The following is an 11,618-nucleotide window of genomic DNA, read 5'->3' on the forward strand; positions in this document are numbered from 1 at the left end:
ATGGACGGTTTGGATCATCTTATGGTGCGGGCCATACCGTACTTTTAATAAAGTGAGGATTGCCCTCATCAAAATACAGTAGTGCTGATAACATTTCCCTAAATGTATCATCTTTCTTTTCATTTAATAAACCTGTAGGGGTCCCTGCCAAAACCCATCTTGTTTGCCAAAACAACTTGAACCATTAGGACACAAGGAACCAAGAAATTGAACCAAATTTGAGGTGGACAGGACAAGAAGAAGTAAAGCATTTGTAGATGGATTAAACCAGAAGAAAACTGGTACAAGCTAAATAACAATGCGTCTCTTGAAATCAATGGTTCATGAGTTGGAGGGATGATAAGGGACTCGAACAGCTACTTATAGGTTTGTTCTCCAGAAACATCGTGATAGAAGTGATCTACACACTAGAGCTCAATGCCATCCTCAAAGGAATTCTCCTAACAAAAGAGTTGCAAATCAAAGCCATTTGGATTGAGTCAGATTTGATACCCGATAGCTGTAAACATCATAAAAAACAGTCACAAGTGTCCGAGGATGAAGAAATCAATGCTTGCCAAGATAGAAGAGAATTTGAGATTGTTTGATTCCTAAAAATCTCTCACATATGGAGAGAAGCATACGTAGCTACAGATTATCTCTCCAAGATTGAATGTCCATGTAAAGGGAATAGCATCCCCCTTTTAATTCTTCCTCCCAAGCTGTTAAACTTTCTACTTTAAGACTCCTCTAGGAGTAGCTATGTAAGATTGTAAAGTTGAATATTCTTATAATAACTGCTAGGGATCTGCCAAATCTCAGCTTACTTACCAAAAATAGCTAAAATTTTAACTTTAAAAAAAAATTCAAAAGTGTCAAAATAATATGCCACACATTTTGTGGTAAATATTCTTTAATCACTTACCAAACCATGATCTATTTTTTCATAGAAAAATCTACCCTCAACTTTTCTCATATAAAAAAAGATTGTAGTTCATAGGTATACAATAAAAGAAGGCCCATGCTTTAAGAGTTAATCAAAAGAACTGTTGGTTAAAAAATGTTTACTGTTACAGTGTTGAGTGGGGCCTACTTAGGTATAGGACTAGGTGGCCTGGTATGTGACAAGTTTAAAGTTCCTAGCCGAATGCGTTCCATCAGCTTTGGAGCTTTTGGCGTGTTGGTTAGGTACCTAACATTTGATATCAGAGTAGCCATTACGTCACATATTTGAGTCATGGAATGGGCGACCTATGGAGAGGACTGCATAGAAAGGGCTACCTCTTAAAAAAATCAAAGTAAAATCCACCGGAGTAAGGAGTAAAGTTATCACAGAGTGAGCCATAGCAGAAGGGGCGACCTATGGACAAGTCTACTTGGAAAAAGGAAAGAGTGAAAGCCGCCACAAAGTGGGGCCTATAATGGCTAGTTTTAGTTCCAAACCTCTATATAAGGGGCTCTAAGGTCACTAAACCATTAACTAAGACGCTTAAGCTCATATTTGATCATCTACTATGTGTTTTACATCATAGTGTCTTTACTTGCATATCGTGGAGTGATTAGGCGAGGATTTTCTTTTAAATCTTTGAGAAAGTTGTGTGAGCTCAATTGTACATCCACCTTAGTGAGAGGGTGATTATTTTTATTTCTTTCTTCTTGTAATTTGGTGGTCCTACCGCATCAAACTTCGGTCTCAAGGCTTGGGGATAAAGCCTTGGCTTGGTGGGAGGGCACCGGATCAACCCTTGGAGAGCTTGTAAACGGTTTGGTCTTCACCCGTAAGAAGACCAGGATAGTGAAGCAACGAGAGGGGACATCTCGTGAGAGTAGACGTAGGCTGGGATTGGGCCAAACTACTATAAAAGTCTTAGTGCACTTCACTTGCCTCTTTCTCTATTCCTTTTGCATCTTGATTTTCATCTTCCTAGTTCTTAATTATCTTTGCTCTTTAGGGTGGGGGTGGGGGGGGGGGGGGTGGGGGGGGGGGTGGGGGTTGCCATGTGGGCCAACAATAACCATTGAAGATAATCTGCATCCTTTTCAGATGGTTTCTGCACCATGCCGTCCACGACTCCCATTTTGTTCTTAGTGTTGAGTGTTGACCGCCTAATATATAATTAACTATTTATTACCAAAAGCTCACAAGAATGGAAAATTCATATTATATATATTATGTTATATGCACACGCATCTCTAATCTAATTAAAGAAACTTATATACTTCAAAGGGTCATCACATCCGAAAATAATACCGCAGCCCTCTTGGTTCTTTCCATTTTCTTTGGTGCAAGTAGGACACAAATTCAGAAACAATCCAAGACTCCACGTGAAAAATTCAAAACTTGGCAGAAATAATTTACAATTTCCAAAAGCCTATAATAAAATCAGTTTTAGGGTGCATCATACTGCACCAAGTTACAGATTGACATGATCATTTGTAGCAAGTCTGTAAGTACATATCTGGTATAAGTTGGGCAAGAACCCCAAATTTGTGAGACCTTCTGTCACACTTTATTGTCATGGATCGGTGAAAAATAGGACAAAATAAATAAGAAAAGAGTTTTTATGGTGGCAACAGCGGTAGGGGAGAGAGATGGAGACAGAGCTTGGCACTATAGCGAATCAATATGAGCAAGGAAAAGCATAGACTACACAGTTATATTTCACAGAGAGCTACAGAGAGACTTACAATGGCAGATCCACAATGGTTTTGAGCTAACTAGCTTCAACTGAAAGGATCTCGAGTTCTGCCCACCAAAGCGGAGAAAGTATTGGAGTTGCCGCATCTGATGAGATGGCTAGGACTTGCCTCAATTTGGCAGTAATTTCCTTCATCGTCGGTCTCTGCCTCAGATCTTTAAGAATGCATTCTTGAATAATCTCGCAGATGACATCAAGTTCATTTTTCTTGAAGGACTTCAATGCGGGGTCGATCAAATAGTTGATACTATGTTTATCGTTCAAGTATTCAGCAGCCTGAAAATTAATTATTTGGCAATCAGAAACAACAAAAAAGTTTCTCCTCACTGTAAAAGAACTTAAAGAAATCAGATGTCCTACCCAATCTACTAGAAATCCTTGTTCTTCTGAATAAGGAAGCTTTCCTGAAATGATTTCTAGTAACAGCACTCCAAAACTATAAACATTGCTTTCAGGATTCGTGGACGGCAATTCGGAGGGATCCATATCTTCCTCCCCGGACATCTTCGCTTTTGTCACAAAGTCTTTCCAGAAGCTATTTTCTACAATCTGTATAGAACCACATTGTCATTTGCCTGAACAGGTGCTAGAGACAGAATTAGGAACAGAATTAGGAAGAAAGTGTTACAAGGATTCGGGTTCGCATGTCAGGATCCAACACGGATTCGGGGTGTCGGATTCGGAAAACCCCAAAAAGTAGGATTCGTGGATTCGGTAGTTTTTATTAAATGTTAGTGAAGAAACAATCGGTATACCTTGGCGGCAAAATCATCTGCGAGATAAATGCTACTTGATTGAAGATTGGAATGTACATATGGAGGGTTTAACTCGTGGTGCATGTATTGGAGACAGTACGCAACTCCCATAACAATCCTCATTCTTGCAGCCCAGTCAAGATGTTCAACTTCTTTAACTACATTAGCAAAACACAACAAGAAGTTCCACAAGAACATCTTTACTTTTTGAACCTCGAAATCTGAAAACATTCAACAGTTCGAATTCCGGTAAAGTTCTTACCATGAAGATGTTCAGAAAGGAGCCCACTGGGTGCATACTCAAACACCATCATCCTAAGAAAAGGTTCATCCTCCTCACAATATCCAAGAAGATTGATAAAGTTCTTGTGGTTCACCCTTGACAATGCGTCTATCTGAACATTCAGAATCCAAAATGCATTATAATTAAGGTATCTGTTTAAAGCACAATGCTTTCCAAAGGAGCCCAAAAAATGGATACAAAACCTTCTTTCTGAAGCGAATTTCTGAACGTCTCGACCAATCTTTCGCAGATGGAACTAAGGTCGATGCAACGGCTATTTCAACTCCACTTGATAGCGTTCCCTTGAATAGCGTGTAATCCAAAAACGTGCCAATAATATTGCTAAAATCCTCACAAGCAGTTTCTAGCTCTCCTCGGTTTAGCTTAGGTACCCCTGGAAAATTTCAAATCAGATTACGTGTGTTGGAATCTAAATATGAAATGTATAGGCAGAACTTCTGTTCATATAGACCAGCTATTTATCATATAATTGGAAGCAGTGTTTCTTTTAATCCTTGAGTCCTTCAATTCTAGCAGAATGGATCCAAAGGTACACCACTTCAAGACATGGTGTTAAAGTATAAAAGATTAAATAACGCCATCTCCAAAAGGTTAAGATTTTGGAGTAATTGGTTGTTTCACATGGTATCAGAGCAAAGGTTCTGTGTTCAAACCGCCTTGATATTAAAAACAGTCTACATGTGTTGAAGTATAAAAGATTAAATAACGCTATCTCCAACAGCTTAAGCTTTTGGAGTAATTGGTAGTTTGACATGGTATCAGAGCAAAGGTCCTGAGTTCAAACCTCCTGGATAGCAAATATCCACATGCAATGGCCAAACCCAAAAGAGGGGGGGGGGGGGGGGGGGGGGGGGGGGAAGGGGGAGGGTGTTAAAGTATAAAAGATTAAATAACACCGTCTCCAACAGCTTAAGCTTTTAGAGTAACTGGTAGTTTGAAAACATGTAATGGCCAACCCATAGGCCATCCCTAAAAAGAGGGGCCACACGTGAGGGGGAGTATTAAAGTATAGAAGATTAAATAATGCCATCTCCGAGAGCTTAAGCTTTTGGGGTAATTGGTTTTTTCACACATGCTTTTGAATGCAATAGTTGTATGTTACATAGGAAATGGATTCTAAATAAAAATCACCTGTTACAAATGCTTTCTGGAGCTGACCGCTTAGTTCAGACTTCCAAGGACCAATGGTTGCCACTCCTCGACCCCGACACATAAAAACCATGGTGGCAGCGACAGTAAGAAGAAGAAGCCCAGCTGGAATTAAAAACAGATACTTCCATTTTCCCGATCCTTTACTTAATGTGTTTTTTTGCTTTGAAGGGGTAGTATTGGGATTTGTAGAAGAGTGTGGATGAGATTTCAAAATGGTAGGAGGATTTGCAGAAGATAACAATGTGGGTATTGGAGATTCTTTTTTCTTTCCATTTGAAAAAGCAGAATAAGAACCAGTTCCAAATGATGGAATTGTAGTGATCTCTTTGGGTAGTGTACCACTCACTGGAGCGGCGGCAAGGTTACTAGGTTCTTCAAGCAGTCGGCGCCGTCGAGGAGTTTGTAAAAGCTGTAAATTGTGTACTATATATGATTCAGTTGATCCTGCTACCAACGAGAAAAAATGTATTTCCCTCAGGGGTAAAAATCTTGCAAATTCAGCTATACAAATAGAAGTATCAATAAACAACTCACTTGATAGATTGTCATGGCATTTCTCTCCATGGCCATGTGAAGAGTCTTTTCCAAACTTGAACCTTGACAGCAAACAGTTCTCTTAGTTGATGTATTTCCAAAATCAAAAAAGAAGAAAGATTATGATTTATAACCAGAGAGGAGATGAAATTGATAGGATTTAGAGAATTAGACTATACGGTGGTAGCATATGTAGATAATGTAGAAGTTTCCCTTTCAGCGGTACCACGGTGAAGTCGGCTTCCTCCAGTTCTTTCCTGCAATAAACATAGTCTATCAGTTAATGTTTACACTTGATAACACTACTTACCAATTCGAAGTGCAAAGAAAGTGGGCACAACTTAAGGTTCAACAAAAAGAAAGGTTATAACAAGGTGACAGTGATTCAATGATAAAATCGTTAGTATAATAATATAGCATATAAATCAATGTTTTCCACCAAATGCATATCAAATTATAATGATAACAAATCTTTCTTGAACCAGAGCCATTCACCTTACTAAAATTTTATCATACATGGCACAATTCTTCACTGATAGGTCGACATTTTCTATATTGGCATTTGGTTCAAATGATTTTTTTTTCCAAAATATTTTAAGTTTATTATACAAAACAATACTTTTGACCAGTAACTAAACAAGCTAGAAGGACACAAATAAGAAATCACAAAAGAAACGAAAAGAAAAATCCATCCAGTAGGCCACCATCCGGCATTTTGTCCCACACAACTAAACCAGTAGACTCAACCCCATAGATAACTTATCAGCTCTATAATTTCCTACTTGATGAAGAAAGAAATAATAGTATTAGATCCATTTGCACTCAGACCACACACGATAAACATATGCAGGCTTGTGACATACAACATTCCATGAATGTTACGAGTTTTAAAACTAATATATAGCGTCTTACTAATGTTCCAATTTTCTGTGCTTGAAAAGTAATAAATAGCCTCTTACCCACGTCTCAATTTTCTGTCTATGCTCGATGCCAGCTTCTGATTGTAATTCAGCTTCCCAAACTCAGGAGATATGCCATGAAAATTATCGTCACAAAGTAGACTGGCACACAAATGGAAACCAGTTAAGTTGACATTATGAGGGCCTAGGACTTAAGGTTAAATATATACAATTGCCATTATGGACTCACATGAGCTTAAGTGTCAGCACATCCTCTATTTCCACTGAAGTTGTTCCACTCAAGCTATTACCCCTCAAGTCTAGTAGCTCCAACATAGTAAGTCCTGCAATCTCATTAGGTATGACGCCAAAGAAGTGGTTCTTATAGAGGATGCTGCCAATGGAAACAAAGGGAAATAAGAATGCAAATAAAAAAGGGAAATGTTATCAGCACAAAGGTATTTTGATATTTTCACAAACCAACTCATCTTTTAGTATTTAAAGAGCTGTTAAAAGGTCATTATATTTCCCAAAAAGCTCTCACGAGCCAATTAAATAAGAAAAACAGCGGGGTTTGTGCAAATCAAAATATGGTTGTGCTGATAACATTTCCCATAAAAAAATATTCAGAAAGATTCATCAAGAGAAGCAGATTATAGACACCATTTATCCATGCAAGGTTACCACCCGGGTCAAAAACCAAAGTATGGAATGGTTGGAAACAAGAAAACAGAGATCAAGAATAGAAACTTAAGCAAAATTTAGATCCTAAACATCGGTAAATCAATGCTTACATAGCTTTTAAGTTGCGAAGCATCCCAAGAACAGGCGCCAATGTCTCTTCTAAAGAAAGTGCTTTTAGGTCCCTACAAGTGGAATCAAATATGACTTCAGAATAGTCTACACAACCTGTTCAACCAAGTATCTCAAAATTTTCCGCATAAGACACTAGAGATACAAAATGGTCAGGTATAGCGTGCTTAAAGAACAAAGTAGAAACATTTATTTCAGTGCATTAATTTCTCAGACATTTACAATACAACATTTTGATCAACAGTTAAGTTGAGTTTACTATAAAGAACCAACCAATTTGCCTACTACAAACAAAGGGCCCACCAATTGTAAGATTAGCGTCAACAAGTATGTTAGATCATTAAAAAATCTCATTGAAGAAAGTTTAATTCCATGAACCATGCAGTTAAAAACTGATTAAAAGCCTTAGGATTCAGTAAGGCAATTCCAAGAATTTGAATACAATTTAGAGAAAAAGATATAGGTACTTACAATATTTCTACTTCACCATCAACACAATTAATATCAGACGACATGCATGGATCGCCATCATCAGGATTCCAATTCGATAAGGAGCCATAAGGGTCGGTCTCAACTCTGGTTTGAAATCCAGATGAAGCTAAATCTGCATTTCCATCAATATTGATCAGATATAGAATCTAATACTGTTGGAAGTATAAATGATTAAATAACACCAACTCTAACAGGTTAAGCTTTTGGATCAATTGGTTGTTTCACAAGTACAATGGTGATCAAATCCAAATGCTACAAACTCTGTGAATCAAAATGGACTAGATGCGAAAAATTACCTTCATCATTAATCGACCAACTTCCGTGGATTTGCAAGTGAAGAATAAAAAAAACCAATAAGACCCAATGCTCATGGAATCCGAATCGGTTCCATCGAGCCACCATCTCTCCAGAAACCAGATTCTATAATTTACTATAGTAGTAGTAGTAGTAATTGTAACAGTAATTGCCTCTAGAAAATGCAATGCCTCTTCTAATCGCCAGGATTTTTGTACAAAAACCCCTCCTTTATCTTTTTTCCCTTTTCTCTATTTCTATTAATTGGGAGGGAATGATTGTTGGATTGCATGGACTAAAATTTTAGGGATTCTAAGTAAACCATTCTCGACGAGAATTCGACTAACAAACATACTCTTCTAAAGGAGGAAATTTCATCTGAATCAGAGGAATTCTCATATGAATCTCTCTTCTTTATATGTTTATTTTCCTGTTCAAAGGGGTTCTTCTGTCAAAATGAAAATTGGAATACCCATAAAAATCTAGCAGAAAAAATCACAACCCAACAAGGAAAAACATGTAGAAAATTCAAAGCAAGGTACCCTTTTGAAAAGAAAAAAAACCCAACAAAATAATGTGAGATTAGGACAAAATAGGTGAAAAATAAATGAAAATAAATAAAAAAAGAAGATCCCAAAGGTCTCATCCACCCAACCCTTCTCACAAGGGGGCGGAAGATAACAAAAGGGAGACAAAGTCATCAAAAGGCAAAAATAAAAACAAAGACACTTAAACCGTTGAGAGCATTTCTCGGTTAACACAAAAACCCACAACCGATTATAACTCCTTATGTCTCTCAACAACCTAACAACTATTAGACTGATTCAAATACACTCAAAAACACTATACCACCATTTTTGGTCATTATTTTTCATGATTTAGCTCTAAGATTTGTTCTAAGGGTTACCCATTTCCTTCCACCCAAGGTGTGATTCAAAACAGGTATCATTTTTTTTTTTTTAAATTATTATTTTTCTGTTTTTCCATGTTTTATTCTTGCACAAAAATCCAAAAAAAAAAAAAAAAGAAAAAAAAAAGAAGGAATTCTAGTCCTTCTGGTTGGGTATCTATTGGAATTCTTTCTTTTCTTTTCTTTTTTTCTTTTTTTGAAAGGTAAGGAATTGGATTAAAATAAAATAAAATAAGAACCGGGGATTAGCCCGGATTAATGTACAAAAAGTACAAAATCAAGCTTATCAAGGAGGGAGAAAATCAAACACTTCCAATGCTGCTTTAGAAACTCCCTCCCTCGCAAGCCTATAATCTCACTATTGGCTGACCTTCTAACATGTTGGCACCCCATAAATCTTTGGAATCTTATGTATGTACTCCATTATCTCATTTACTACATCTTGCCTGGATTTTCATTATAAATCGCAAAAATTATAATTATTCCATTTATGCAATTTGTAGCCCAAGACCCATGATCATGGACTAAACAATTGGGCTGCTCCAAATGCCATGAATCAGTGATTTTAGACTGCCTGAAAATGGCCAAAAAGAGGTTGTTTTGGCCTTCCTAGACCCGCATGAAATAAAGGACAAAAACCCATTAATCAGGGAGGTGAATATATGACAAACCATTAAACCTGTCATGCTTTACTAGCTCTTTAATAAACCCATCCTAAGCATTTATTTATGTGTTTTTTCCTTAGTTACAGGAAACTTTCTAGTTGGATGGGAAGCCACTTCCCCGAAAACTCACTTCGAAAGCTAAATTCTTCTTACTACCCAAATTTAGGGGAAGCGCGCTTCCCACACTAATGTTAATAATGTTGATTACAATATAGAAGTTCAAGTGTTGCTTGGACTTGATTAATTTTTCACAATATTGAAGGTTACGTCACGTGACAAGGTTGGGGCATATCATGTGAAGAAGATGTAGAACTACATCTCAAGCAGATCTAGGGTAGAGACACTGACAACTGACAAGGTGCAAACAAAAACTCTTGCAAATGACTATGAAACAAGCCAAAGTGGAGAGTGTTGGATTTTATGTCTTGTTTTATCAGTTAACAAAATTTGGTTTCCATTAGTAAGGGTGTGTTTGGCGTACCGTTTGAAATAGCGTTTAAAACTCCGTTTTGCAAAACAGTGTTTTGGTTCAAAACGGTGTTTTACCAAACGGCATTTTCATGTTTGGTTGGCCAGATCAAAACGGCGTTTTAAACGGCAAACGGAGGTATTGTGTGTTTGGTTGCAAATGCTCTAAAACGGAGTTTTAGTGGTAAAATGACCAAAAAGGGCATTGTTTGGTTGGCTTTAATGTAACTCAACTACTCTCTCATTAGGCCCAATATTAAAAGATCATTAAGATCTCATTCAAACACTATTAAAATTTAACATCATTGCCAAAAAAAAATGGCTATACCTTTGGGGTTCTTCTCCTTCTTCTTCTCAACGGCCGGATTTGCCGGATTTGACGGACGAGTGGAGGCGCTGTGGCAGTGGGGTGTGAGAGGGTTTGCAACTTTGCAAAGTAGATGAAGAAAGTAAGAAACTAGGGTTTCTTTTAATTCTTTTGTCTTTAAAAAATCAAAATTAAGAGATCATATAATGATATCAGCAGCCCCTTGTTTTGAATTAAATATTAACAATTTAATAAATTTGTGTCCTCAAAAATGATATTAACACCCCCACTTTTTTTATATTTGACGTAACACATAAAATCGCACGCATATACGTAAAAAAGGATTTTGGTGAGGGCAAACATGTAAAAACCCGTAGCCCAAAAACACCGTTCAAAATGGCGTTTTGCAAACGGACCTCCGCCGCTCCGTTTGCAAAACGCCGTTTTGAGGGTTCAAAACGGTGTTTCAAACGGCGTTTCAAACGGTGGCTGCGCACCCAAACACTCCCAAATGGCCGTTTGGCCCCAAAACGGTGTTTCAAACGCCAAACGGTGTTTTAAACGGTACGCCAAACACGCACTAAGTAAGCCAACTCCTAAAAAGGCATGTGAATCCTAGTTAAACTATGAATGTGTTGCTCAAGTCTAATTCTTTCTTTTCACTTTTGAGTTAAGAGGACAAATATTTGAGGACTAGAGAGAGGCCAGCGTTTAATATAAGATTTGGCATCTTTTGTAAGTCATGTTCTTTCTTTTATAGTGGAAGATATAACCTTTCTACTTTCATCTTTTCCCTATTCACTTGAGTCGCTTAAGTAAAGTTTGTCACTTAAGTTTTTGGGCCCCAATTACATTTTGGGGGGTTCTCTTTTGCACAAGAAATAAAGAAAGTTCTGTGGGTCGAGTTTTCTCCAACCATACAAACACTTCCCTACCTTTCTCTTGTTCTTCCTTGTCCATTTTTTATCTCTCATCTCCTGGTAATCTCTGGTTCTTTTGCTTTGACTATTCAACCTTGATTTATATCAAAGACCTCAAACACTAAAAAGATATAATGGGATGCTTATTTATCTTTTGTAGAGTAACTCAATTTTTTAAAGAAGGGAAAAGATGCTAAATAGGAATAGTCTAAGCTTATTTAGCTTATAATGCAATAGACTTGCGCTTCATCAAGTTATCCACTTGAAAAGCTGTAAAAGAAACATTGTTCAAAAATCAAATAACAAGAGGCTAATCCATGTTGCCCCATCAGCAGTAAGGAGAAAATAGAGAAAAGAGAAATGATCCAGTGTGGAGCATCCATGTCAAGATGGGAGAATCTTATGTCTCTTCAATCAGGACCAGGTG

General features: G+C 37.4%; 1 protein-coding gene across 6 annotated transcripts; it reads right to left on the reverse strand.

Annotated features, from left to right (window-relative positions):
• Positions 1-231: 231 nt before the first annotated feature.
• LOC143857824 (protein MALE DISCOVERER 2-like) lies at positions 232-8,865 on the reverse strand. 6 transcript variants are annotated; one of them, XM_077368338.1, is made up of 14 exons: positions 7,924-8,865; positions 7,607-7,739; positions 7,117-7,188; positions 6,573-6,716; positions 6,383-6,484; positions 5,603-5,680; positions 5,424-5,485; positions 4,869-5,336; positions 3,920-4,110; positions 3,696-3,828; positions 3,434-3,591; positions 3,039-3,227; positions 2,668-2,954; positions 232-440 (listed from the first exon to the last, which is right to left on the reverse strand). In XM_077368338.1, exons 1-13 carry the CDS (start codon positions 8,027-8,029, stop codon positions 2,694-2,696), a joined length of 2,097 nt encoding a protein of 698 aa, XP_077224453.1. In that variant the 5' UTR covers positions 8,030-8,865; the 3' UTR covers positions 232-440; positions 2,668-2,693. The 6 variants fall into 6 exon arrangements, with proteins under 6 accessions (XP_077224453.1, XP_077224452.1, XP_077224457.1 ...); XM_077368337.1 differs by having other exon boundaries at positions 232-499; XM_077368342.1 differs by lacking the exon at positions 232-440 and having other exon boundaries at positions 2,310-2,954; positions 4,869-5,298; positions 5,424-5,478.
• Between the last annotated feature and the right edge of the window lie 2,753 nt (positions 8,866-11,618).

Source organism: Tasmannia lanceolata, unplaced genomic scaffold (genome assembly GCF_043159265.1).
Source record: "Tasmannia lanceolata isolate RefF3 unplaced genomic scaffold, GAP_Taslan_0.1 ptg000025l, whole genome shotgun sequence".
Classification (NCBI taxonomy): domain Eukaryota; kingdom Viridiplantae; phylum Streptophyta; class Magnoliopsida; order Canellales; family Winteraceae; genus Tasmannia; species Tasmannia lanceolata.

What these genes read in the sequence shown, in the direction of transcription:
- LOC143857824 (XM_077368338.1), bottom strand. Translation starts at nt 8,029, where the DNA reads ATGGTGGCTCGATGGAACCGATTCGGATTCCATGAGCATTGGGTCTTA. An exon ending in GTGCTGACACTTAAGCTCAT is followed by an intron (nt 6,485 to 6,572) that starts GTGAGTCCATAA and finishes TTTGTGTGCCAG; the next exon opens with TCTACTTTGTGACGATAATT. An exon ending in GACAGAAAATTGAGACGTGG is followed by an intron (nt 5,681 to 6,382) that starts GTAAGAGGCTAT and finishes TGTTTATTGCAG; the next exon opens with GAAAGAACTGGAGGAAGCCG.